The sequence below is a fragment of the Chroicocephalus ridibundus genome, chromosome 8, assembly GCF_963924245.1.
Source record: "Chroicocephalus ridibundus chromosome 8, bChrRid1.1, whole genome shotgun sequence".
Classification (NCBI taxonomy): domain Eukaryota; kingdom Metazoa; phylum Chordata; class Aves; order Charadriiformes; family Laridae; genus Chroicocephalus; species Chroicocephalus ridibundus.
The window spans coordinates 14,001,255-14,028,189 of record NC_086291.1 but is presented as its reverse complement, the minus strand read 5'-3'; the positions used below and the strand labels follow the sequence as shown (position 1 = coordinate 14,028,189).

Sequence of the window (26,935 nt, the reverse complement as noted above, 5' to 3'; positions counted from 1 at the left end):
AGATACAATAAAATGTATGACCTGCATACTGCTCTGTACTACTCATTTGATAAAAAGGACTATCTATATTATGTGAAAGCTTTCCCTTAAATCAGAGATACAAGAGCAAAATATAAACAACAGCATTTATAAAATTGGAAATTATCCCCATTGAAAGACCACTGAACATTATTAATAAGTCTTCGCGCAATATTTCATAACTAGAGGAAATCTTTACTTATTGTAATGTGCAAAAGACTGAAGTGGAGTTTAGGAGCCTTCCTAAATAACAAAGTAAAGAGAATGAGGATCTGTCACGGGTTTCGAAGGGTCTTGGGTTTAGACCCAAAACAAATCATTGACATAGAACGTGTAAAATTATTGGCATAGTCTTTATTTTAAAGGGATCTCTGCAAAACAGTGAAAGACATTTTCCTCAGAAGAAAAGGAACTAGGCATTGATTTAGAAAAAAACTTTTGTAATACCTATTACATTATATGCTTATGCAAATAGAAAAATACTAAAAAGCTATGACACCTTCCCAGGTCAGGGTCCACCTTCTTCTTCAATTTTGTTTTCAAGGACACTCACGACATGTTATTTGGCTATAATAATCACTTGCAAGTAGCTTTTTCTAAACAAATGAGCAAATATCTGTCTTAATGAAACCCAAGCACAGCAAAAACTGAAAAAGAATCTCGTTACAACTAAAACCAAGATGTATTGCATTGTTCTTCATTAAATAGAGTGAATAGGAGGATAACACTTATAAATACTCAACACTTATAAATACTTAAAGGGTGGGTGTCAGGAGGATGGGGCCAGGCTCTTATCAGTGGTGCCCGGGGACAGGACAAGAGGCAATGGGCACAAACTTGAACATAGGAAGTTCCACCTAAACATGAGGAGGAACTTCTTTACCCTGAGGGTGGCAGAGCACTGGAACAGGCTGCCCAGAGAGGTGGTGGAGTCTCCAACTCTGGAGACATTCAAAACCCGCCTGGACATGTTCCTGTGTAACCTGCTCTAGGTGACCCTGCTGTGGCAGGGGGGTTGGACTAGATGATCTCCAGAGGTCCCTTCCAACCCTATGATTCTATGATTCTATGATAAACACGGGCATAGCAGATACGTTAAAAGAGACAGTTCATTTTTAATAATCTGAGATTTATTAGTAAAATATTATCAGTTAAAATAAATGTTTATATACAATATAATTGGAAATTCTAAAATTAATGTATTTTTCAGGGTTTAGGCATGCATTTTCATCCAAATTGTGATTGTTTGTGACTTTACAATAATATCTTCCAGGTTTGAACACCTTCTCCTAGGTTGCCAAGATGAAAAAAAAAAACCCACCAGACAAAAGCGGAACTCCATAGGATGTCAGCAAATCATTTAGCATACGCAAAGATCAATTAAGTACTTAATCGTACACGATAGTCTCCAGTGCCAAATCACAGATATTATTCAAATATATGAACAGTAATCAAAATTAACATTTGTTTCTTCCTATGCTATTGCAATAATATGGCATCTGAATAAAGCAGCAGCGTCCTGGTTTAAGCACTTCTACTCTGCTTGGTCAACTCAGCAATACCCAGAGAGTTTCTATTACGACTCAAATGAAAGCAAGTCTTTTTCATTCAAAGATCTTAGTTTTCACATTTTGGAGGAAATTTTCTTTTTCCCTGAACTCAGGTTCTTCAGAAACAGGTTAGCTTCTTCCCAGCTCTGTGTACAGAAAAGACTACATCCAGGCCAAACTGTAAGAAAACCTTAGGCTTTAGGTTCTCCACAGCTCTTTGTGCACGTGAATACATCAGGAAAACAGAAGACCAGGGAACTGCAGCGTGTAGCTAGAAAGTTTATAAACCTTTCTAAAGAAGAGATAAAATAATCCAAACTCTTTGTTGCATATGACTAACACTCTTCAGAATATGGATATCAAAGCGTATGTACAATAAAAAATACCTAATTTTCATAAAACATCTGTATAAATATATTTCCTTGACACACTCCTCACAGTGATTTCTGTGTGTAAATCAAATGTTTTAAATGTACAGTTGTCAGAACTTTGGGTTTATCTTCATATTTCTATTAGAAACCTTCCTTTGTAAAAGAAAGTTTTAGATAAGAATACTTATACAGAGCACCCTGGATTCATATCAATAAAAGTATTAAAATTCTGATGTACGTATTTGAAAATAATTTAGTATTTTCAAATAGGGATTGATAATCTGCACAGTTCTCATTCCAGTCGTCCTTGTTTAGCATCACCTATTGCTCCCCATACATCAAAGACAAACTCATCTGGAAATGCAAAGTCTCCAAGAGTTTCATCCAATGCCACTGCAAATTCATCTGGGTTTTTCTTGTCTCTTCCAGCTTCCACCATTGTTGCAGCTAAAAAGCAACACACACAAAAAAATGTAATTATCATGAAAGTGACAGCTAACATATATAGTTAGTTTTTCAATGCCTATTTTCAAAACCAGGTCAGCTTAGGGAGATGTAAAGCTTACCTACTGAATTTAGGATTCAAATGGAATTATGTACTTAAATCCCCCTCCACTAGCTACATTCTGCTCTGATAAACGGGAAAGCTTCCTTGGAGTGCTGATTATATATTCTTCTGTTTGGCAGAAGTTTAATTTTTAATTCAGCGACCGTTCGTTTTAATGCTATGAAATTATATTCTGTATTCATTACTGAAGGCACACGATGCATAGGTCTAAAACCAAGGTTAAGCACATCTCTTCTGCAATAACGAGACCCACACCAGTTCATCACCAACTTCAGTGAGTTGATACGAGCTTGCTGATCTCAACCAGATCAAAAGGCAAACCGGAATGTTTTGCTCCTCTAAACAACAAGGTAAAGATCTCGGTAAGTCAGAGTTTAAAGTGGCCAAGTTTTTCAGAGAAAGCCAAAAGGCGTAGGGTTTGAACATGGAAAACAACATACAGCCTGCAGAATAGACACATGCAACCAAGCTCGTGTGGGATTGCTAGCAACAACCCGTGTTTTACAGTTTAAACGTTGAACATGACCTGTAGTTAGAAAGGAGTAATGATAAATGGGCCTAGAGAAAACACTCCCTACTTTAGGAAACAAGAATTCAAATGCTAGGCTCAACTAAGGTGTTGTGTAAAATACAGAGACAATTAAAATCTGTTTTGTTAAGAACTGGACACGGTATGTTTGGAACTGGCTGAAAGAAGTCGTACTCTCAGGAAACCACCACATGACCTCAAACAGGTTTGCGTAATTTTTCACCTTAATTTTATTTAATTAACTTTAGCTTAATTTTTTAACCCACAAAAAAACACCTCCAGGTAGCAAAGAGACTCAGGCATTTATTGTGAGCTACATTATTCTTCTGCTTGGATCTATGTTTTTTTCCATACTATCTAATCTCAAGAGTAACTAATTTCAGTACAAGAGTTTGCTTCAGTTATTATTACCTCCAGCTCTGAAAAGCAAATCTTTAATTTATAGCACCCTCAAGGCTGGGAAAGTTTGTGCTCATGCCACTAGGAAATGAAAAAGATCAAAGTCATTTCTGAAAGTCTCAGCCAGGTGGTTCAAACTGTGCAAAAGTAAGGGAAAAGCCTTGCCGTTGTGCACCATAAACCAGAGCCACCAGTCTAGGAACATCTTGGTACCCAGGAAAGTTAAATCACAGAGGTCTGATAGCACAGAGGTAGACCGTGATAGCTTGTATACCCACGCTGTCTGGCATTTTCTCTTATTTAACACCCAAGTATCAGAATTTATCAAGTTTTAGACTTTAGTTCGGAAATGGCTAAACTGGGGTTGCTGCTTAGGACTCAGTCCTCAGCTGCTGTGCTCATCCCTCACCTTCAGCCACCGCACAGTTCCTCAGATTCTCAGGCAGATTACAAGTCTATCCCAAACAACACTGGACGCTGGCAAGCCAGGGATATGAGAGCAAATGAAAGCTGTGAGGGCTCAAACCTCTCTCAGTCACGGCACCTGCACCTCCCTGAAGGGTGAAAAGCATCAGCACAGGAGTTTCTGCTGGTTAAGCTAGGCCAGGAGAACTACTGGCAGCAGATTATCATGGTTTGAGGGATGCAGAAGACTCTAGAACAGCCTCAGCACAAACAGCACTGCTGAATGCAGTTTATTTTCTGAGCTCCTGCTCCACAGCCTCTGTTCATATTCACAGGAAATGAGGGTATTGTACAATAAATGAAACCCTCAAAGTCTGCTTCGTTTCGTGATTACCTTACACATCTGCCTTGAACTGCAAGATGTCCTCCATCTTTTCTTATACATCAAGAAACCACCAATTTCTTCATAAGTATATAAAATTCAAGTGTCACACTGAAGGATTTTACAGCCTCCAGCCTTTTCTCAGAGGGATACCCGAGTAGAAAACATGTCCTACAGCGGCTGAGAAAGGGAAGGAAGTTCTGAATCCACAGAAGACCACCTTCACTGGGACAGTCTGCTCTCTACTGCATGCACTGTGTTGTATCAACATGCCAAAATCTCTCTGATAAAAAGGGAAACTTTCCCAGCTCTGAAGTTTTATTAAATGTATTTCATATTATTTTGTTCACTTGAAACTCAGCTCAAATTTATTGACAGCTATGAACTTTTGGCAAATAATGTTTGCTGTTATGCAAACTTGCTACAAGCTGTGAGCAAACTTGTGCCATGTTTCACATTGTAGATGTCAGCAGCAGTAATTCTGAGGAAATTTGACGTTTTGGTTTTAACTACGTACAGACATAAGGCTTCAAACTGAATCGCAGTGTGCCAAACTACACAAAGCAATTCAAGGAAAATTTACGTAAATCTTGACAAACAAACTGCTGTGATGGAGACAGTTCAAGTGTAACCCAGCTTCCCGGGCACCACTAGTGGTTCTCAAGGACTCTCAAGACCTGTTTCCCTGCCAGAAGAAACCCTGTCCCTGTTGCGTTGATTCTTTCTGTGTCCCCTGTGAAGTCCCTGGGACGCTGACTCAGAGGAGTCTGGGCGGGAAACAGGCATTAAATTGGGGACTCTCATTCCTGACAAGTGGGAGACAAATATTTGTCCTACCAACGCCACCCTATATCCCCTGACACCGTGGTATAAGAAGGTACCTGCAGAGGAGCAATCCTGGAGGTAATGAGGTGAAGGCTGTAATTTAAACTTCACAGATTTCTGGATATGAACCAGGATACGAAGTTACTCTATAGAGACACTGGGAGAGGAGCGGAGGGAGAAGAGCTGCGCAAGGTGACACAGGAGCAAACATGCCTAGATACAGTCACCCAAGATATTAAAAAAAGTTGCCATCAACAGAGTGAGAATGTAGACAAGTGCTCCAGCAGAAAGAGTGGGAGCAAGGAATTTAGCGAGGTTTAAGATAAATTAGTCGATATATGAAAGAGCCATATGACACAGACAGTTGTGATAAAACAAGGTAACACAGCATTATATTACAGCCCAACTGTCCCAGTTGAAATCCCAGAATTACATAGTAATAAACTGTCGTTAACAGAAAGTGTGACTTCAAACATAATTTTCTTTAAAGTTTGAGATTCCCAAATTATTAAATAGCACCTTAAAAATAGTTTATTAGAGATTTACCAAACTTGAAAACAAAATCCACTAAACTTAGACAATCAAGACAACTTTTCAATCCAGTCAAGCGGGAACGTGAAAGCAGCAGCTTCAAACGAAAGTGTTTTCCTCTGTATTGAGCAACCGTAATCAGCACTACCAGGGCGCGTTTGAAGTATTATATTAATGAAAGCACACTCCCCTTCCCAGATTCACCCCATGTAGCAAAATCCTCGCCTGCGGAGAGCTTGCAGGATCGTTTTCGACAGCTTGGTGCTGACCTCCAGCGTCAGCCGCCCCGCACTACCGCCCGAGCCACCCCGCCGCACTGCCACACACAACTCGTACCGCCGATGTACGCGAACGCGCAAATCCTGAACCCCGCTTCGCTACATACGCGCGCTACAGCCCACCGGTCTGCTCTATCGCCCAGCGTACGCGTTCTCATTTCCCACGGGCAGGGGAGGGCATTCCCTCCTCGACACAGCTGTGCAGAACACCCATGTTTACACATTGACATTTGCAATGCCTAATTCCCAAGGCAAATCAAAAACTACCGATGGCCAAGGCATTTGGCAGATACTCGCCAACTTGAAGAAAACTTTACTGGTTCTCGGAGGGTGACAGCTCCGTGCCAAATTGCCTCCTCTCCCCTCCCTTTCCCCCACTGCTTCTTGTAACAGCTGCACAATAAGTGATTACAGGAATTTTATTCCAATAGACTATTTTTCCACATTCCACAGAGCCCCAATTGTTTTCAGATTTTATTGTGGGTTTTTTTTCCTCAATCTCACTTCAGGCAGTGCTCATACCTGAGAAATTTTTACATAAAATGTGAAAAGTTCAGCAAACTTAAAAGTGATTAAAAGAGTCAGAAGTCTTCTAAACTTGAAATGAGAAGCTCACTAGCAGGCTTCTCAGAATATGAATAGTATATTGGCTTTTTAAACCTAAACTTCAAAGATCTTTCACAAAATCCGTATTTTCACTTTTGATAGACAGATGCAGCACAAGCCATGAAATCTATGATCTACCTGCCATTGTTATCTACCTTACATAGGGGTCTTGCTACCTATATCCTATCCTCTAACTTCTAAAAAAAAATAAAAAATAAAAAATTTCAGAAGTCTTAGCAGAAACTTCAGTATTTATCTTAACTTTTTATCAGAAGTTTTGCCTTCATCAAAAGGCAACAAATATTATTGTTCTGGCCTGACACTTTAAACGAGCTTAAATTCACATTCAAGCATCCTTACAACATGACAGAAAATGAAGCGTAACATTGCAGTTTCCAGTGTTTAACATCACTTAGTTTTAGTTTCATGTTGAACGCTGTCAGAACTGGCACTCAAGTATCCTTTCTTCTTGTTTCTTTTTATTAAGTATTAATTCCTCTTGAAGTGGAGAAGTTTTCTTGTTTAACCAGACTTGCTACCCTTCCCTTTTTCACAAAACTCCCATTATTCTCGCAGAGTAAATGAACATAAACAATATACCCCAGAGCGTATACAAGAAAATCCTTTGGGCAAGGAAGTCAGGTGACAGGAGGAGCAGAAAACAACAGATTTAGGGAGAATATCGCTTTAGTCCAAGCATTTCAAGATAAAAACCTCTATCCAATATTGCTGGGCTGGCTTAGTGAGCCAAGAGAAGAAGCTTGGGTAACAAAAAGTTTAAACCTGTTAAGACATTTTGACTGGACAGTAAGTTTGAAAAATAAGCTTGAGAGTGGAGAAGTGGATTCAAAATTCTTCTGAAGAGAGTTGGAGAATATGCAAAGACATGCAATTTCTGACAATATTATAGGGAACAATAAAAAGGAAATAATCATCCAAACATATGAAAACAGAACGGAATACCAATGGATGAAGAAGCCAAAAGATGCTGAAAGAAAAAATTGGACAGGAAGCGCTTTTTGCCATCACTTTTCCCCATTAGTAGCATTCTGGGGTCGGATCGCATAGATCCAGGCTTCCCCCCACCCAGAATCTTTGGGATCAAATATAGTCCATAACAATTCGAGCCATCAGTGTTTTTCACGAGCACCGCTTCCTGAGTCCCTATTAATCAACTGCTTATGTTCCTTTACCAGAAAGCACTGACAGGATTTAAAATAACCTGAGTTATCTCTCAATGGCGCAATCATGTTATAAAGAAGGCTGAAGTCAAGCCTTGGCCCAATTTCTAACATGCCCATAAAACGGCTGAGGAACACGTTTCCAGAGCCAAGTGTCCCTTCTGCAGATTAAGTCCAGTTTTCAGTAAAATAAAGAGGTAAAAAGGTAAAAGTGCATTCAAAAGGCAGCAGCATTTAGATCTCTGAAAACAAGAAACTGTGCCAGAAAAAAAAAAAAGTGTACGCATTTCCATTAAATGATTTCCAAGCATTTTGCTCCAACTTAGGGATTTGTGTGTAGATTCAGTCAGACATTCTTGAAACTGTCAAGATACTTAACTATGCAAAAATTAAGGGCTTTATCTCATCTTTAATTCCGTCTGTAATTTTACATTATTTTTTCTTTCCTTTCTTCCTAACTTCTGGCTTAAAACTGGGGCACTGTTTTAGAATTCAATCACACCATGGAAGTGTCATTTTAATGGAGATGAAAGAGCAATATTAACTGACATCCAAAGCTTCTGACAAACAGAACTGCATGGGAGTGAGCAATGATTGAGATTTTAATCACTTGTCTGCTGTCGCATTGTGATGACTTGCATTTTCAACTAATCTGGCTTGAGTAATGAGTGAAATTTCTAGCTGAGTGGTGATTGGCATTCTCTGAATGAATCCTTTCCTCATATTTCATTTTCACGGGTGACTGATCACATCCAGAATATGAAAAACTGACATATGTTAATTGAACAGATTTGTGGCAGGTGATTAGCTCTCCTTTCCTAAGGAGTCCTAGAGCTGTTTAATTGTTTAAAATTGATAAAACTTTTTTTTTTTTTGTCATCACCATTAGATCTCAACTCTAAGATTTGAACTTTAGGAAATGGCTTCAAAAGTGCAAACTAAACCTACATGAACCCTGTAGTCTTTGGTTCCTGACAGTTTCTCTTTGTTTCACTGCCTTTTGGGGAGGAAGAGGAGGAGGCGGTGAAGGGCAGAACAACCACCCAGTTAGGAAGAAGAGAATATCGTTGAGGACAAAGACCTCTTCCTTCTTTGAGTGTTCTTTTAAGGCATTCTTTGAAACTTTCCAAACTACATACTGGGAAAAAAAAAATAATCAAGGATTTCACGGGAAAACTCTACCAGGCGCTTGGCAATCAGCTCAGCCATATGTGCTGAAAGTTGAACTCCTCAGTCTACTGTACAAGGGCCATCCTGTTACGGTACCGAGAGCCAAGAACACAGGGAACACCAGTTCCCACAGGAACATGTTTCCCTGTCCCAGTAGACATAGCATACCTCAACATCCCAAGAAACCATGCTCTAGCCTAGGCTCTCGGGACTCTGAGCTGTCAACACCAAAACCAGAACACCAACCCCAGAAACCTACATCTGCTTGTCCCTGTAGGGCCAGGAGCCTGGGGACCTTGGAGGTAACCTGCAAGGCCAGGAGCTTCCAGAAGGCCAGCTCAAGCTGGGACTGCAACAGCTGCAGGACAAAAACAGCTCCCAGAGGGACGGCTGGCACGAGGCTCGGGAGCTTTGAAGCCTGAGCCAGAGACGGATGGAGCAGCGGAGGCTGCAGGAGAGCGAGAGGACATGGGATCTTCCCTAACCTAAACAGAGGGTCAGCACCTCGCAGGGCTCCCGGGAGCATATCACATGGCGGGGACATCACATATTAGAGTCCCTGCAAACAGAATTTTTGAGAATTTTTAGTTTTCTAGGAATTGGAAAGTTAAGATACTACCTACAAAACAGAATTCACAAGTTTTGGGCAGCTCCACTCCCACCTCTATGCCAGGAAGCCACGTCTACCGTAGGATGGGCGACAAATAATACCTGACCTGCAGTTTTTCCTGTGAGAAAACATGCAGAAGCTGCCAATCAGATGCTTGCTGGTAGGAGCAGCCAACAAAGGACTTTTGGCTATTCAGATAATCTCCTATTGTTCTCATTCCTCCATGCTAAGTGCTGCCTGTCCAACCCTCCTGCTTTGCCCTTAGCTTCGTGCCAGACATGTTTTCTCTTCTGCTTTGCCTCCTCCACTTCTCTCTCATTAAAGCTTTCTTTTCAAGATCGCTTTCCATTTAACTTATCCTTTCCTAATGCCTGGCTGATTTTTTTTTTTAGATATTACCATAACAGTTAATACCTTCCTCTTTGTCTCAGTATTAGCAGTTCCACAAGGTCGCGTGAGGACTACACCCAGCCACAGCTGGCTTCAGCAGTGCTTCTTACCCAGCTAGACTCCAGCTTCTTCCCAAACAAACAGAAGTTCCTATTTAGTTGTTGTCAGATTAACAGAGACAAGCAACAGCTGCAAGGACAAGTTTGGTGCAGTTCTGAGGAACTTATGACACCAGGATTGAATAGTTTCTTTCACTATCAATTGATGATTATGATAGCTAGAAAATATTCTGGAAAACTTCCCACGTTCTTCGCAACGCAGGCTTTAGAGAATTTGATAGATTTGTGCAATTACTCTGTCAGTTCCCTTGCTAAATAGTTGCCCTTTCGTTGATGAAGATCTCGGATTCAAACTTTGATATGTCCAAACCAAGGGGCAAAAGAGCAAAAAAATAAATAGACATGCTTATCCTTAACAATCCTTAAATGTGGTATGCACAAGCTTCACTAGAAAAAAATACGCCAGAAAGAATACAGTGATGACAGGTAACAGCAAACAACTAAGTAACTCATGCAATAGTGTATAGATAATATGCAGGAAAATTAATTACATCATAAGGCTTGTAGTGAGAGATTCTTTCATCAGAGACACACATTTGCAGAAATACAGACAAGTTTTTGAGACTGCATGCTGGACAAACTTTGCTTCGCTTACATCAAGAGATTAAAGTATTCAAATTTTAGACTACAGAAAATGAGAAGTTATTTTATCTTGTAGTAATGTAGCTGTTAAAAACTCACCTAATTCAATATCTCTTATCCCCATGTATGTTTCAAGAAGCTCATCCACTTTTTTAATTGCTTTTTCTTCAACTTCAGTTGGCTGTGTTGAAATAAAGGGAGAAAAAGAGCAAAAGTATAATTATATCCATGCAGATAAGGTCTAATCTACCTTAAATTCACCCATGTAATGCATGACATCTAAATATAGGCTCTCTGTTCCCAGATTCCTCAGCCCCATCCTATCCCTGCAAGCCTTCAACTTTAAATAAGCATTTCTCCCTGCAGAAGGCAGTCGTCTTAAGTCCCACAAGCTTTGTAACATCCAGATTTTTCCTTCCTACTTTACCTTATCAACCTTGGGAAAGAACAGATCAGGTGCTAGATGATTAAACTATTGAAGGGTCTCAAGATAACCATACCATTTCCTCCACAGTAGCAGGGCCTTTTGTTCTCAGCCGAAGTGTTTCTCTCCCTCTGGAGATTTTAGCCTCCGGCAGAGTTCTACCTTTGGACCTTGGTTCCAGCTTTTCTAAAGGCAAAAGAAAAAAAAACAACAACAACAAGAAAAGAATACCAAACAAAATTAAGTATACGGTACGTCAGAATATGATATATAATATAATACATATGATAATAGTTTTGGCTATTACATTACCTTCACTTTTTATTCTAATCAGCATCTAGACGTATGTAAAAATTTAATTATAAATTAACTGTATTCTCAGTATAGCTTTGCTGACGATTTCTTGTCTTCAAACTTTGGCATCCACTTGACTGCCCTGAAGTTAGGACTTCCATTAACCAATATACCTTTGCAGGCCTATTGGACTGAACTTCACGTATACACTTTGTACAATTTTATTTCCCTATTCTACAGAAAAGTGGGAGTATTTATTACTTAGTATTAGATAATGGCTGAAGTCACCAACCAAATGCTGATTTATCCTGGTCTTTACAAGCAGATTACGGAGCAGGTTTAGCATTGCAACATCTCCACCTTTCACTGATGCAATGGTGCAAACTCCGCTGCTAAACAGGTCATCATGAGCCACATTGAGTGGAGCTAACAATTTGATTACTAGCAATCACACAGGTGAAACATCCGTAAGTAGATTTCCAGGAGTTCTTCTATTGGTTTCACTGAGGTCATGATCTTACACCTGAAAAATATCTCTGCCAAGAAAAGTTTACCCAGTTTTCTTTACCTGAATTCAGCTTTCCTTCTTTAATCTTGGGAAAGGGCACCTCAGTTAGCAAACGGAGTATAGAATCATTTAAGATTTGGCTTTCTTGTTCTAGGACATTATTTTACATTCAAGAGTGGCAAAGCATTAATTTACTGACTGACGTGTGAGTTACACAGTCAATCTGGAAAGTGCTAGAAGAGAGAAGACAATTTTGCAGAACTGTTTTTAACTGTGCTGTTTTCTCTACCAGATTATTCCTGCTCTTAGCAGTAGGCCTTTCTAATAAGCTGTCCTTGAAGGCAAGGCTTTAACATGCTATATTCATTTTGCCCAGGTAGATTCCCACTCATCATTCTTGCATAAGTAGTCAAAAATCCAGATCACTGTGCTGAAAAAAATCTTAAAAAGTAAATTTTAATTGTTTTTATTTTAAAAAATAGATATGGCACAGTCTATTACATATATATTTAGGATCAACACTTTTCCTTAATCCTTTTATTGCTTCAAGGACAGTTTAAAACATCCTTAAGATTGTCATCATCTCTGCTAGACTTGTTTCAAAAAGCCATTCCTGATACAACATACATCTTTTTCTAGTTTTGTCACCATTGGCACCTCAAAACAATTTGACGTAACCTTCGCTTGCAATACTTTAGACCAAAACTCTCTGAAAAATAATTTCTATGATGGCCATAGTCACATAATTTAAATTTAAAGTTTGTGTTATGCTGCCTTTGCTCAGTTTCTATTAATTTTCCACCAGTTTGTAGAGGGCTAGCTTGTGACTGGTAAGGACCAATCTTATTCAGACAAGCCTTTAATTCTGCGCTACAAGCCTCGCCTAGGGTAGCCGAGGCAGTCTGTGTGCACGTGGTAGAAAGATATTCAAGCAGTAAATTATATTTATTTCACGTTCTGCTGAGAGGAGGAAAAATAAACGTAATTTCACACACAGACTTGTCTCTTATTTCTATACCCTCACAAACTTGTGTTGAAACTAACAGGAATTCAGCACCTCCTTGTCCAGCAGGATCTGGATCTTGTTTGTCATCTCCTCTGGGGCTATTCTCAGCGTGCTGCAGCTTAAACACTACCTTGAATATATTTGTGCCTAAAGTCTAACTGCACCCAAGGCTAGAGGCGGGATATTCTAACCTATTGGGCACTGAAACTTTTAAATTAATTTCTGTAGGGTTAAAAAAATAACATGCATCTTCCAAAAATCTGTCCAAAAAGCTCCGATTGCCTCTTAATTCGGTGCCAGACAAAAGGTATTGCCACAGAATTAGCATCTACATCATAGGCAGACTAAAAGGCATCTTATCTTAATCACCTGACTAAAGCAATTGCTATTAAATAATGGCTGAAGTCATCAATCAAATGCTGATTTACCCTGGTCTTCACAAATAGACTGTGTAACATGTTTAGCATTGAATACAAATTATAGATCCATATTAAAAAGGTATTCCTATATTACTAATTGCAATACTATACATATGTAATACTACTTTAGCGTAATGCGTAACGTACACATTTACTTAACAGGAGTATCAATTTATATCCAAACACATTTCAGATTAGCTCATAACCCTCGTTCATCACAGAAACACCGAAAGCAAAAAGAAACCTTCAAATTTCTCTCATTTTCAATTTCTGCTACTATTCTGACACCAAGTGTCAAGACTGGTGTATGACAGCAGTTGTAAACTACTAACAGATTGAAAAAAAGATTTGAAAAATAAACATTTCAAACTTGCTGCTGTGGTGAAGACAGTGATTTTTAATTTGTTGTTAGTGCAGGCATGCACAAGGACTCATATATGCTCATAATTTAGCAGTATTTTGAAGTTTTTTATTACAGAAAAACGCTACACGGTTTGGGGGGCGACATAAAAAATTGAAATAATAAAAATTAAAACTCAGTCTCTACTTTTTTTTTGAGTTTACTACATTGATAAAACTAACGTATGTAAGGATTAGCAGTAGATACGCATTCCTCCCATGTAAGTATCACTTTCTCAGAGCCGGCAGGTGGTAGGTAGAGACAGAGCTTTGCCCTACTGCTTTCTTCCAATTCTGAGTATATCTCCTGCATGATTAGAGATCCACAAAAAAAAGTTGTGGAGAGCAGGCAGGCATGCAGCAAAGGAGATGCTCTAGGGAATCCCAGACAGTGTTTTCTGCAGCATCCTTCTGCCTTTGAGACTGCAGTCCCCAGGAAACGGTTCAGAAGTACAAAAATCTGACACACAGGGGTGTCTAACTGGGGTTATGTACCAATAAAGGAAAAGAGAAGAGGATCAGTGTGTTAGCACTGTGTCTGTGAGAGAATTCCTGTACTTATTTCGCATCATCGTGTGGTGGCAGAGGAATCGAGCAACTGAGACTCAGGCTGAGGCAGCCCATCCCAGGATGACTGCTGGAGAAAGCAAGATGGAATAAAATCCGTTCATAAATTTCCCACTTGAAAGAAAGAAAAAGAAAAAAAATACACTTTTTTGTATCAGTTATGCTACCTAGGGTGGGCACCTGCCTGCAATCTGAAAACAAACTCACAATGCAATGCAACGTTGGGATTTCGACATCCAGTGAACAATGTGGACAGTTGGGTCACTCACCAAATGCTTTCATAGGCTCTATCAACTCCAGCTTAAACATCCGACCTTTCTCCAGATCTTTTAGCATTTTGGCAACTTCGTAATGCCGACAATCTGAAACATTTTTTCCATTTATAGTCTCTATGTGATCACCCACGCAGATGATTTTTGTTTGGTCCATAAGGCTACCTTCTTTGATTCGCTATTGTTAAAAAAAAAAAAAAAAAAAAAACACCAAAGAACAGAATTAGAAGTATTTCCTTAAAAGATAAAGAGCTGACACCACAAAGTTTCAAGAATGCCAGTTAACAACATCAATGGCATTGAGTTTATCATACCAGCAGTGCATTTGGTCTATAAGATTTTCATAAAACCTATTTTAGAAAGCATTATTTTTCAAAGTATCTTAATAAGCATTGAATATAAAATCAACAGAAAAAAAAAAGAGAATGAAATCATACTTAAGAAATTAAGGCTTCCAATTAAGCTAAATTATTGTGCTTTAAAACTGAACCCAAACATGTCAGTAATGTGAATGTTTAATTGCATTTTGCATTTTTATTTTGATTTAATAGCTTGACAAGCATAGGAACAGAACTTTTCTCTTCACAAATACGGTCCAGGGATATGTGTGTGATATACTAAAAAATGACATACAATAAAGGGCTAGTCTTAATAAGACCCATCTATGGCGATAAAACCTCTACCATTTTCCTTACCAAGCTATACAGATGCATATTAAAGTATTTCCTCTGAAATAACAATAAAGAATAATAAATTATTCTAAATGTCATCTCATGGAATACAAATGGTCTAAAGGTCATAAAACGTAACATGTTAGTATTGATAGGTTTTGTGAAGAGGAATTTTAAAAGCGAGAAAAAACCAATTTTTAAATATCTCTATGATTTATCAAGTGAATTCAAGGACACTTAAAATTTCAGTTATTCTGTTATTGTGGTTGTATGCTGTCATATTTGTTTATGATGTGCCTAAATCATGTAAGCCATTATCCTACGGCTATTTAATAGAAAAGCTATGACATAGTAGAATATCTTGTATTTTGTAAAGATATGAATTTCATTCCAGTATCTTCATTAATAGCATACTTTTCAGTAAAGACTGATGCTTTTCAGGCTAATTTTGAGTGAGAACGCTGAGAGAAGGGAGATAAACATATTACCACCTACTACTATAACACCTAGCCGAGCTGCGTAACTATCTCCGAAACCTGCCTGTGGTGTGTGTGCGCACGCCTGAGCCCACGTACGTGCCTCCATCTGAGAGAGTCCGTGGGAAGTGTGACAGTGCTCCGCGTCCTGTAACACACTGCAATAATTTTTAGCTTCAGGCTGAATTTAACTCTTTCAAGCACTTTTTTTTTTTTTTAACCTAGATTAAAACCAAAAAGAAACCTCATGGTGAAGGGGGGGGGGGGGGGGGGGGGGGGCGGGTATCAAACGCACACCAGAAAGTGGGTCCCAAATGCATCTCTGTTACCAGACGTCAGGATTCAAAAGCGTGCCCGCCAAACTTCAATTAATGTTTCGTCTAAAAAGCGTGCCCGCCAAACTTCAATTAATGTTTCGTCTAAGTGTTAAATTCATTTCTCACGTAGTTTTTCTTCTTCACTTGGATCCTAACACCAAAACTGTTACAGTAATATTCACTGCCTATGCTATTTGCATCATATCTAAGATTTTTTTTTAACATGACTTAGTTTTTGTCATCACTCCATGTTAACTGACAAGAGACAGTCAAGCTACACTGTCACGGTAATTAAGATGCAATTCATCTGCCTGCATTTCAAGTGCTCTACAGTCCATTTAGAAGCTGGGATCTATATCTCCTATGCAATGCCTAAAATGCATCGCACCACCCCATTTTATAATGTCTCCTTACACACCAGTCAATCATGCTTCAAGTTCTACTGTTGTTCTTTGAATGGCTGATGTCATTCCATAGTACATCTTCCCATCTGGCCACATTTGTGAAAGTAGAATGACACCAAGTTTTGTTCTTAGTAAGGCAAAACAACATTCGATTTCATAGGAAAAGAACCTGCAGTTCAGAGTGTCAGGTTTAAAAACTGGCCGGGTTATATATCAAACTTAGAAATGGCCCTGTTACTCAAAATGCAATGAAATCACTACAGCCCATAACGGCTTTCAACAACCCACAGATAGGTAAATTTAATATTAATTCTTAATTAAAAATGGAACATAGTAATATTTTTTCCATTATTATATGTTTATAAACCTATAAACAAAAATAATTCTATCAAACTTCAAAGCAGAGACAGTCTTTGCTTAGTCATTTACCTAGACCACCAAGTATAAAAAAGATGCAGCTTTTTCTTTTGTATTTTCTATGCTGTTTTAAAAAAATCCATTAGCTAAGCATGCAACAGCAACAAAGCAAGCTCCTAGAACCCCCTTTAAACTGATGCATTCCCACAAAGACTGCGCCATTTTCATTATACTGCTTATTAGCCCAGCACAAGGACAATGATGTATTTGTTCAGGCAAGTTTTATACAATTTACTGGAAACTACAGCCTGTCTTGCTCATGCGGGGAGGGTTTTCCAGTCTGCTGGGATTATGCGGCAGCCTGCGTGATGGCTGTTCTCTCTCCCCGTGTTACCCGCCGAGCACGGGGAGTGACGCTCCGTACAGCGCTGCACACGTGAGCTCTAATCGCCGAAGCACTGCTCTTTCAATGCCTTCTTTTAAAACACCCCACGAGCAGCAGCGTGACCGAGCGCTGCGGGCTGCACGGATGCTACCACTAGAAATCCAAGAGTTCTGTGTCGATAAAAATGAGGCTATGATTTTGCCAAACTGCTTCCTGAAACCCCCTCTGCATCTCGACTTTCTCAAGCGTGCCCTCGATCACATTTTTCCATGGCAAAGACAAGCAAACCTGTTTCTAAACCCCGTCTTGTTTTATATCCGTGGTAGCTAAGGAACGACTGGAGAATACAACCTCTCCATACAAGAAGCTCCGTTTACGATAGCAATGAGAACAGCGATTGAAACGGCAGTAATCAAAGATAATTGCCAATGCCTCACTATTAACGGATAATTGGAGGAGATCAGGGCAAAGCATCTAAAAAAGGCAGAAAATGTGATTAAGGTTCCTAATACCTAATCTGGCAAGAAGGCAGCAGCATTTCCTCAGCCTCTACTTGTCTCAAAACATACTATCTGGAGGTCACACAGAAGAGGAGGAGGAATGAAATTACGATTAATATATTGTAGATGTTACTGCCCGTAGTTGCTACTCAAGTTAATTGTGGTAAATTATGTTAATCTGTATCGTTAACACCTTTTAATTCACCCTACCTATCTAAGGCAACAATACGGGCAAGCTGAAAAAGCACCGTACTTGCCCCTATTCTTGTAACACAAAGGCTCCTGCCCTGAGAACAGTCATAAAGACTGAAAGAACTTGATCTCATTATCACACGAGTGACAGATGTTCTATAAGCACCTAATGAATGACATCATAAAATCACTTTAAAAAAAAAAAAAAAAAAAAAAAAAAAAAAAAAAGAGGAGGCAGACACAAGCAGTATCTAACACCTACCACCTCAGGGTAGGTCGGAAAATACAATGGTCACATTGTAAAGCTGATACCCGTTACAGAAGCGATGAACAAATGAACTAATTTTGAATGACAGGCAGTACAGAAATAGCTGAACTAATTTTGAATGAGGTACCTAAAGAAAGGCAACTTTATTTTTAACTTCTCATATAGATGATAATAAAAGATTTTATAGTTCTAAAGGATCATTAAAACAACAATGAAGCTCTTATAGTAACAGAAGCTTCTACAGAATAAAGCATTTACCTTTATAAACGGGCAGCCAGCTCCATTGTCTGTAATGGTAAGCCCAAGCACATCATCAGTTTTAAGAATTTCCACTTCTTTTCGTTGTCCTTTTATGTGGGCAAATATGAAATCTTCAAGGCCAATTTGCGCACCCAAGAGCTTGTCCATATCGACTTTGTGAGTGTTCAAAGTGCAAAACATGATCTGCGTGGGAGGAAATCAAACACATTACCTTTAAGTTTAACGGCGTATTAGGTTTAGCGAGCTTGATAGGAAGATAAAAGGAGAGCATAGTTCTGGGCTCTCTGACAGATCCGGAGCTGAAATGATGATTATTCTCCTTCTCCAGCTGCCCCAGGAGAGGTGACAGTCTCCATCCGTGCGCATGACGGGAAGCATCAATAGCTCAAGCTCTGCAGATAAGAGCTGTCAGGGCGCAAAGGAGAGACGTATCTGTGCGAGCAGCCCCTCACGGCCCGTCCCAGAACACCCGCTCCGACACAGGCACCTCGAGCTAGAGCTGAGCAGCTTGTGCCAGAGGTTAGAGTGAGCAAAGCAAAGAGTCACCACCATCTTCTGCTTCATCGTTCACCCACCTCAAATTCCACGGGATTCAAACATCGCGAGGGACTGCTTCAAAATGTAAGTGCTCGAAAGCAGTTTCACGGAAAAAAAGGGGAGCTCATCAAAACAAAAACATCAGGAGAGAGCATAAAACGTTTTAACATTGCTCCATATGTTCCACCATTAGCTCAGAGCAACAAGTTCTCTCCAACAAGCTTGCTTAGCTTCCTACCCTTCCTCCAGCATTAAGTGGGGGTCATCTCTGTTCCAGCAAATGTTTTCTTCATAGATCAGCCTTTCTGAGGGATTTCCCTTCAGCGCTGGGTGTCAGGCACTCCTTTTTCTCCCTATGCTGATACTAGCGGTCCTTTAACAGGGAGGCTCGTTGCCCTGGGCACAGGTGGGATGAGACTAACCCAGCTGGACCGCTCGGGGCACAGATGATGCTTTTGCCCCCACAGTGCGGCATGGAGCAATTTGGCCAGTTTGGGCAGGCTTTGGGCTCTCTGCTTTTTGAGTACAGGCTGTACCAAACAGCCTAGCCAAAAAAAAAAAAAACCAACCCAGAAAATGCTCCTCCTTCACAGCCAGAGTAACTACACCTGCCCCACTCCTTTCCGAGCTGCCGCTGGCGCCGAGGGAGGGACACCCTGCCCACCTCTTCTCCTGGGCAGCAGCCAAAACAGAGAAATTCTGCGCTCCAAGAGAAACTTGGAGAATCCCTCAAATCCACTTCGCTGCGGCAAAGAGCAGCCCTAAAGACCATCTGTCACATGCAACTGGAAGCAGGGGAAGAGGAGGAGACTTGCCACCGCATTTAGCCCTCCAGCACAGGTGTCAGAGCCACAGCTGCAAACCATCAGGCAAAGGCTCTGCTGCCAGCGGGACACACGTGGCTCTGACAGGGCAAGAGATAAAAGTAGGTACTTTTTTACCCCTTGCCTATATCTGATGGATAGTGTTTCCCTTCAGAGCACACCTTGGACCCCTTTGCAGCCCACTGCCCGCAGCAGCTCCAAATTCAGAAGCAGAAAAAGCACTGCCGACACATGAAAAGAAGTACACGGTGGGAAGCCAGCTTAGCGTTTGAGGAAAGCCAGCAGCAGGATGTCGCTCGGTGCCCTTCATCTTCGCTCCTGCTCCAGTGGCAGTCCCTGGGGAGCAGCGGGCCAGGCCAGATGTCCCAAAACCCAGGCACAGACCTGTGTCCCCAACCTGACGAAACCCCTGTGCTTCACTGGAAACACAGGGTCTCCTTCCGCCTTCCCACACTATGCTTGTGAAAGTTTCGGGGGTTTCTGCAGCAGAACACTTCAAATGCCTTTTCTTTCCTTCTGGCATCACTGGATGACAGCAGAAAAATTGAAACAAAAGTCACAAATCTATTCGAATCTATCCCGGGTCAAATGAGGGGTGAATACTTTTTCCCAATGTATTTCACAGAGAGTATTTAAGTTTCTGAAGCTTTCTAGAGCTTACATTTTATAACTATGGGGGCTTTGTTAGTAAAAAATGAAAGTTTAGTAGTGAGATGATGTTTCTTGATGAGGGTGGTCTTGTTTAGTTGTTGTTATTTTAAAAAACCAACACAGCCCTACTTCAAAGGCTAATTGCTTATCTCATATAATCCATCAAACACCCACTGCAATCTAATGCTTTACTTAAACAATGACAGCCATAAGAGCACACCCTTAGCAGACTTTAGTTTTATTCTCTCAGGCAATGCAAAGATTTTCAGTTAACCAATACTCAAGCAGGAACCTCACCTAGAGAAATTCAGATGGTTTTAAGTAGAAAATTAAATTTTATTTTCTAAATAATAATCATCTCTAATCATCAGCATTTTTCTTAACCAAGAAGGTTCAATTCAAACAGACTATACAAAGTTCACATGTACATTTTCAGTTCTCTCTCAAGCTACATATTCACAACTGCAACTCGGTTCTTGTTCTTACAATGAGCAACAAGCACTATATGTCTTTACGTTTTAGACGTTAGCATCCTTCATCTGACCTTGTCGAACAGACAATCATCTAGTAACTACCGTCACACCTTTGGATAGATAAAATTGGCAACAGAGCAGAAATGTGATATTTAGAAACTCGATCCAGAGTTTCTCTTTTTAGACCTTCATCTGGATGGCATTCCTACTACAGCCTATAAGTCCGCAGAATCTTCTGTGAGTCAGTTCTGTGCTAACCACAAGGCTGAGAGAGCATCAGCCAGTCAAAAATAAAACTTAAATCATTCTTTATCCTCTTTAGCGAACAACTGTTTTTTTCTCAGAACAGATATGTGCAAAGAGTAATGTACTAAAGATGTATCTGCCCAGGATAATACACAGTTACACCATCTATCAGTTACAGCACAGCTTTTTTTGTACATTACTGAGACTTGCCAATTCAAAAATTGTATTTTTTCATAGATTTTATGTAAGTTTAATATAGGTACACAATAGCAGCTTATATACTTAAATAATTAATAACAGCTACTACAGTACACCTTCCATTCACTCTAAGTTTGGTATATTTTTGATAGTAATTTTCTCACCCAGAAATGAAGCAAGAAAAAAATTCAACGTGCAATTTTCATTGTTAAGTCTTTTCTCTCTCATCTTACCCTCAACCTTCACATTCATTTGATCTTTAACTCAGCATACCAGTGCTGTGACATTTCATGCCAACTTTAGCAAGATACTGTAAATCATAACTGTTACATCAGTCACGAAGTATCTAGGATACCTCCTTCACTGAGAGACTTATCTCCTGCAGCACACAGAACAAGGAAATTCCATTCGGCTGGAAGGGACAGGAGGTTTATGCACAACCTTATAAAATAGATTTGTCAGATAGGATTACTAACAGATTACTCCCTGCAACAGTATTTTCAAGAGGAAGAGACTTTTTATTAGCCGATAAAAACAGGGTTGCAGTGCGTGTTATATAAAGAAACAGTATTACCTAAGAAAAAGAGGGTTACGCTATGTGTTATATAAAGTATATATGCAGTACCATACTGCATACCCCGTATATTAATTACATTCTCATCTTCCATATTAAGCCTACACCTCGAGAAGAACTGAAAAATAAGTTGACTGATAGATGACATACTCAGAAGGTATTAAAAGTGCTTTTAAAAATCAGTAGATCTCAGATAACTTTACAAAGAGAACTGAAACACTTTCTCTATTTAAGAGGTGAGGAAATGGGAATTCTACTTCTGAGCAAGATGTAACACCCACTGACATATTTCCCTACATACGTAGGCGTCATTACATCAAGACATCACCAACGCAGTTTCTAGGTACCTCACTCACTTTACCCTCCCTGAGGAAAACGTGTGAACCTCGACGAGCTGCAGCAACAGGAAGAGTAACCAAGTCCCCCAAGGTGTAGCGTGCTTGTGGTACTCCACCAGGTACGCAACTTTGCCTCCCCAAACACATTCAAAGTACTACAAAATAAGCATTCAGTGTTTTGATTGTTCTTTTTTTTTTTTTTAAACCCAGAGCACACAAGAATTACAGCGTAAGTTCTTCCATACAGCTTAAAAGTATCTGACAAACAGATCATTAACACAGCAAGCATCACGCGTAATACGGGTGTGAAATTTAGGCTCTGCCTAGGGGAACAGCAAGCAAACTATTTGTTGCCATAGGGTTGGGAGGAGGTGGTTTGTAGGGAGTGTTAAGTTTGTTCATTTAAAGTCCTCAATCTGTAGGCGAGTTTGCGAACACTTTGTTTCGACAGATAAGCACATACGCTAAAACTCTGAACATTTTGGTGATGAGGATTTCATACGCTGACCCTTTACTCTAACCTCCTAAAATACACTTGTTATGAGGTCACTTTTATTCAGAAGCCTAAGTTTCAGCAGCGGCTTATTTTTCAGCATTCTTTCATAAAAGTTTAAATTGAACACGTTTAAATCAAACACTTCTATGAAAGTTTAATGCGGCACAGCCTCACAGTATACTTAACTGTATAAGTTAATGAGGCAAGGCTCGTGGAACAACAGCCCAGACACAAGCTCGGCAGCTGAACTCTTGTTACTGGAAGAGGAAGAGGGAGCTGCATTTCTGCCCTTGGTGCTACCGGGAAGGTCTCCCTTTTCCTATATTCCCCTTCTGAAGCAAAATTCCTTCCACCGTGACTGAAACCCCAGCCTCCACGGGCTCCCGACGGACACACCCGCTGAGCATTCGACTTACCTCACCAGCCCCACCATACGTCACCTTCCAAAGCAAACAAAATAATCAAAATTGCAAATTATGAGTACACAAGCCAAAAGTCCCTATAGCATCTGTGGTTTACCATTCCCTTCTCCTCTGGTCAAGAAATAGCTCTGCTGCATTTGCACTTTAATATCCACATTCCCAGTGCCCGATTAGCTTTGAATACTTTAAAGCCCTACCATGTGCTCTCACAGGAGCACACCACCACCAAATGCTCTAACAGACCTACATTGTCCTTTGGTCAGTGCTCATTTATTTATCATACCGGCTGCACTTTCATCCTTACAGGGAATATAACACTCCCTGTCACATTTCCTGATAGCCACAGTGCAGTAGTGATCCTAAATGGCCAAGCCATTTGCATAAGCAAACACTTTTTCAAAATGCTTTTCCTACTTCATCCTCCATAGAAAAAATGGGGGAGATATTTATATTATTTACGCACGTAGAAACGTACATGTAACTGGGGATGGGTTTTGTTGTTAGTTAAGAATTGCACCTATTTATACTTTTTTTTGGCTCTGCGCTTCTTTGTTGAAACACTGTTGAAGAAATCAAGCTAAAAGTCAAGAACAATGCAATCTACCTGTACCAGCACTCATATTAATGTTACAGGCAATCCATTGCTAGAAGCCATCTTCATTCCTCCTCCCTGAGGAAAGGACATTCACGTTGGACCAGGAAAAGAAGAAACGCTGGTCACGGTAAAAAAAGAGGTATGCAGAAATGCAGGCTGAATGTCAGTTTCAAAAGGGATAACTAAGATATATGTTCACCTAGGAAGATGGATGAGGAATAAAATACCTAGACAAGAAACGATGAGTACAGGAAAAGCCTCAGAAAGCTGCTGTTATGGCTCACTCCATAGATGCCCAGCAAACATCACAGGAGTGAAGGAGTGTCCCCTTTGAAGCTACACCCGGTCGTGTTCTGCACCCACCCTGCCCAGCTCATCATCCGGGTCCGCACAGAAGTTTTTGTCAGCATCTGTCCAACAAATACTGTTTTCTACAAGCTTTGCTGTGTCACTGTTGGCAGTCAATCACAGACCAACCACAGAAGCTAAACTCAGCTGGTCCTGCGAGATGTGACACAAAGAGGAAAGGAGGGGCTGTAACCACGCAGAGTCAAAAGGAGAAGCGACAGATTGCACGCATAGCTCATCCCGAACTGTACCAAAACACTTAAGTAGGAACTTATCCAAGAATCCATACGCTTGCCTACACTGCCATACTTGCCTACACTACACATACCGTATTAAATGTATGCGCTTCTGCCACAGTTATCCAAATGCTTCCTGCACTGAGCTCTTCCCCTCACCCCCCCACACTATTTTCCACCTCGGTCACTACAGGGCAGAGATCTCTGTGATAGTACCTGTTTCCGAAGGCATTCCGGTATCACACTGCCCACAGGCTTCGGCACAGCTAGGTCACCGAAACTCTCCTAGACAGGTAACACCTGCAAACGGCATTTGAGTACCTCAGTGTCTTACAGTTTGATGAGGTGTAGCTTCTGGCATTGTTCTTCACACCAGCCTTAATTAATAGATAATACCATTTAAAATGTCTAGTCTTTCCTTCCAGCGAGCTCAGCAGTTGCTAAGAAATTCACGGTTCATGGCACTCCTTGCTGTTCGCTGATCTATCCTACTTTTTCTTGTCCATCCAAAATTTTGTTGCCAGACATTGTTGGCCCAGGTTCCTCGCTCTGCTGTGCCACCTTTACACCAGGAAATACTTTTGATCATTGTTTTCATTTCATACAACTACGTTTCTTAAAGCCAACTGAATTTCTTGAGTAAATGATTTTAAGTTCAACGCCTATAATTCAGCAACAATTCTCCATCCGTTTTTATCAGTAAACCACATTTAAAAACAAACAAACAAAAACAAACACAAAAGCAAACAAACAAACACAAAAACAAACCAGACAAAAAAAAAAAATCCACATAGGAATAGGACAGGAGAGAGAAAAAGAGAAAAGAAGAAACTTCTCTAGTTTAGCAGAAGCTGGCAATAGATACCCATGAAACATGTGGTGCTTCCTCTAACACCTTTGGGGGCATCAGATGCCAGATCCAGCCACAGAAATGGGAGCATACCATTCATACCAAATCGAATTTCTTGGTGAATGCTGTTCTTTGTCATGTCGGTGGAGCCAAAAGATCAGTAACAGAAGTTCAGCAGCGAAAGGAAGAAAATTAAATAGAAGATAATCTGGCAATTACGAGAACTTGAGAGTAAAACTGGAGATGGAATAGAACAAAAGGGGAACAGCAGCTCAGTGTGGAAAGAAAACAGAGAAGCAGGAGGTCAGACAGCAGCCGGGAAGGTCTGGGAAATAGGCGCATTGGCTGGCAATGGTACTGGTGCTTCTTAATTACTTAACGCAACAGTGCCTGGTTAAACTGTATTCACAGCTACAGTCACTGTTCTTTTACAATTTACTGTTTGAAATGCTGCTAGGTCAGGCCCCAGCAGACTCTCAGGACAAAGCCTGCAGTAGTAGTCTTTACTACTTCAAAAGAGCCAGCTACAAGTAAGAAAACAAGCAAAGGCGTAGAGCCACCGGCAGGCAATAACGAAGCGTTAGCGCTTGTTCCAATTCGCCACTCAGAGGTTAAGGTTCACAGAACCACGGAGGAAGAACTCGATATGGCCACCACCTTTTAACTAAGAGAAAACAATGCGTTTACAAACACAAATGAATCATTATCCAAACAATGTTTAAAACTTGGCTCAGAAAAAAAAAAAAAAGATCAAAAAGGCAGCAGTTAAAAAAAAAAAATTCCTGTTACAGATTTAAATAGCCTCACTTAAACAGTGGGCCTTTTAAAAGTAATTACCTGTCAAAGCAGAAAACTTTCCAAACATCACATTCAGTTGGAATTTTAAAACGTAGTCAGATTTAAAGCAGTTATAACCCCTGTTGCCTTCATTCTGGGTATTTACCTTCATGGGGTTTTTTGGGTGGGTTTTTTTTGGGTTTGGTTTTTTTTTTTTTGAATGTGGAACAAATCACTACAGTCAATAATTCCTGCACTGGAAATAATTATTCCACTCAACTGTAATACAAACGGTTTGACAACTGTAACACAAACGGTTTAAAAACTGTAATAATGGTTTGACAACTGTAATATAAATAGTTTGAAAGCTGTAATACAGATGGTTTGACCCCGTGCTGAAGAGTTGTGTCGAGCAGCAGGCTGGCGGCAAGTTAACCAAGACGCTAGAGATATTTTGGTTAAAAGGACCATTGTTTTTCCGCGTAAAAGTTAAATGCAGTTATGCTCATATCCTTCCCCGTACGGCAATGCCCGTTTGGAACGCGCAGAAGGAATTTTTCCCCCCAGAAGCAGAGGATACCCACGCCCGCCACAGCTCGCACAAGGCCCTTGCGGCGCAGAACCGCCCCAGCCCTCCGTGCCCCCGCCGCCCCCGGGCACGGGGGGGGCCCTACCTCGGCGGGGTCGATGCCGAAAGCCTCGGCGATCTTGGCGTAAAGCTCCCGGGCGCTGCCGAAGCCGCCGACGCGGCCCGTGGGGCTGCCGTGCGCCAGCTGCGTGTGGAACTGCAGCCGCGACGCGCTCGCCGACGGGGCCAGGGCCGCCGCCGCCGAGGGGGGGGCCGGGGCCGCCGCCTCGCTCTCCACCAGCTTGGAGGTCTCCCTGGACCTGTCCTTCTTCTTGCTCCTCAGACCCAGCGGCATCTTCCGCGCCTGTAACGGGCTCCCGCCGCCCGCGGCTCACCGCGCTGGACTCTGCCCCCGGCGCCGCCCCAGCCCGGCCATGCTGCCGCCAGGTGAGGCCCGGGACCGGCCGCCGCCCCGCCCACGGCCCCGGCCCCGGCCCCGGCCCCAACCCCGGCGAGCTCCGGGCCGCTGTCCCGGCGCCGGTGAGAGCCCGCGGGGTGCGCCCGGCCG

The 26,935-nt window shown here is 41.0% G+C and overlaps 1 protein-coding gene across 1 annotated transcript; it reads right to left on the bottom strand.

The window, feature by feature from the left end:
• Positions 1–1,126: 1,126 nt before the first annotated feature.
• Positions 1,127–26,871, bottom strand: GIPC2 (GIPC PDZ domain containing family member 2). Its single transcript, XM_063344923.1, has 6 exons — positions 26,474–26,871; positions 18,232–18,417; positions 14,401–14,581; positions 11,015–11,124; positions 10,614–10,695; positions 1,127–2,386 (listed from the first exon to the last, which is right to left on the bottom strand). The coding sequence occupies exons 1-6, from the start codon at positions 26,720–26,722 to the stop codon at positions 2,232–2,234; spliced, it is 963 nt and encodes a 320-aa protein (XP_063200993.1). The 5' UTR covers positions 26,723–26,871; the 3' UTR covers positions 1,127–2,231.
• Positions 26,872–26,935: the final 64 nt, after the last annotated feature.

Coding starts and splice junctions, on each gene's coding strand:
- GIPC2 (XM_063344923.1), bottom strand. CDS start 26,722: ATGCCGCTGGGTCTGAGGAGCAAGAAGAAGGACAGGTCCAGGGAGACC. Junction 14,582..18,231: donor CTGGCTGCCCGTTTATAAAG/GTAAATGCTTTA, acceptor TTTTAACAATAG/CGAATCAAAGAAGGTAGCCT. Junction 2,387..10,613: donor GATAAGAGATATTGAATTAG/GTGAGTTTTTAA, acceptor GTTGCTTTTTAG/CTGCAACAATGGTGGAAGCT.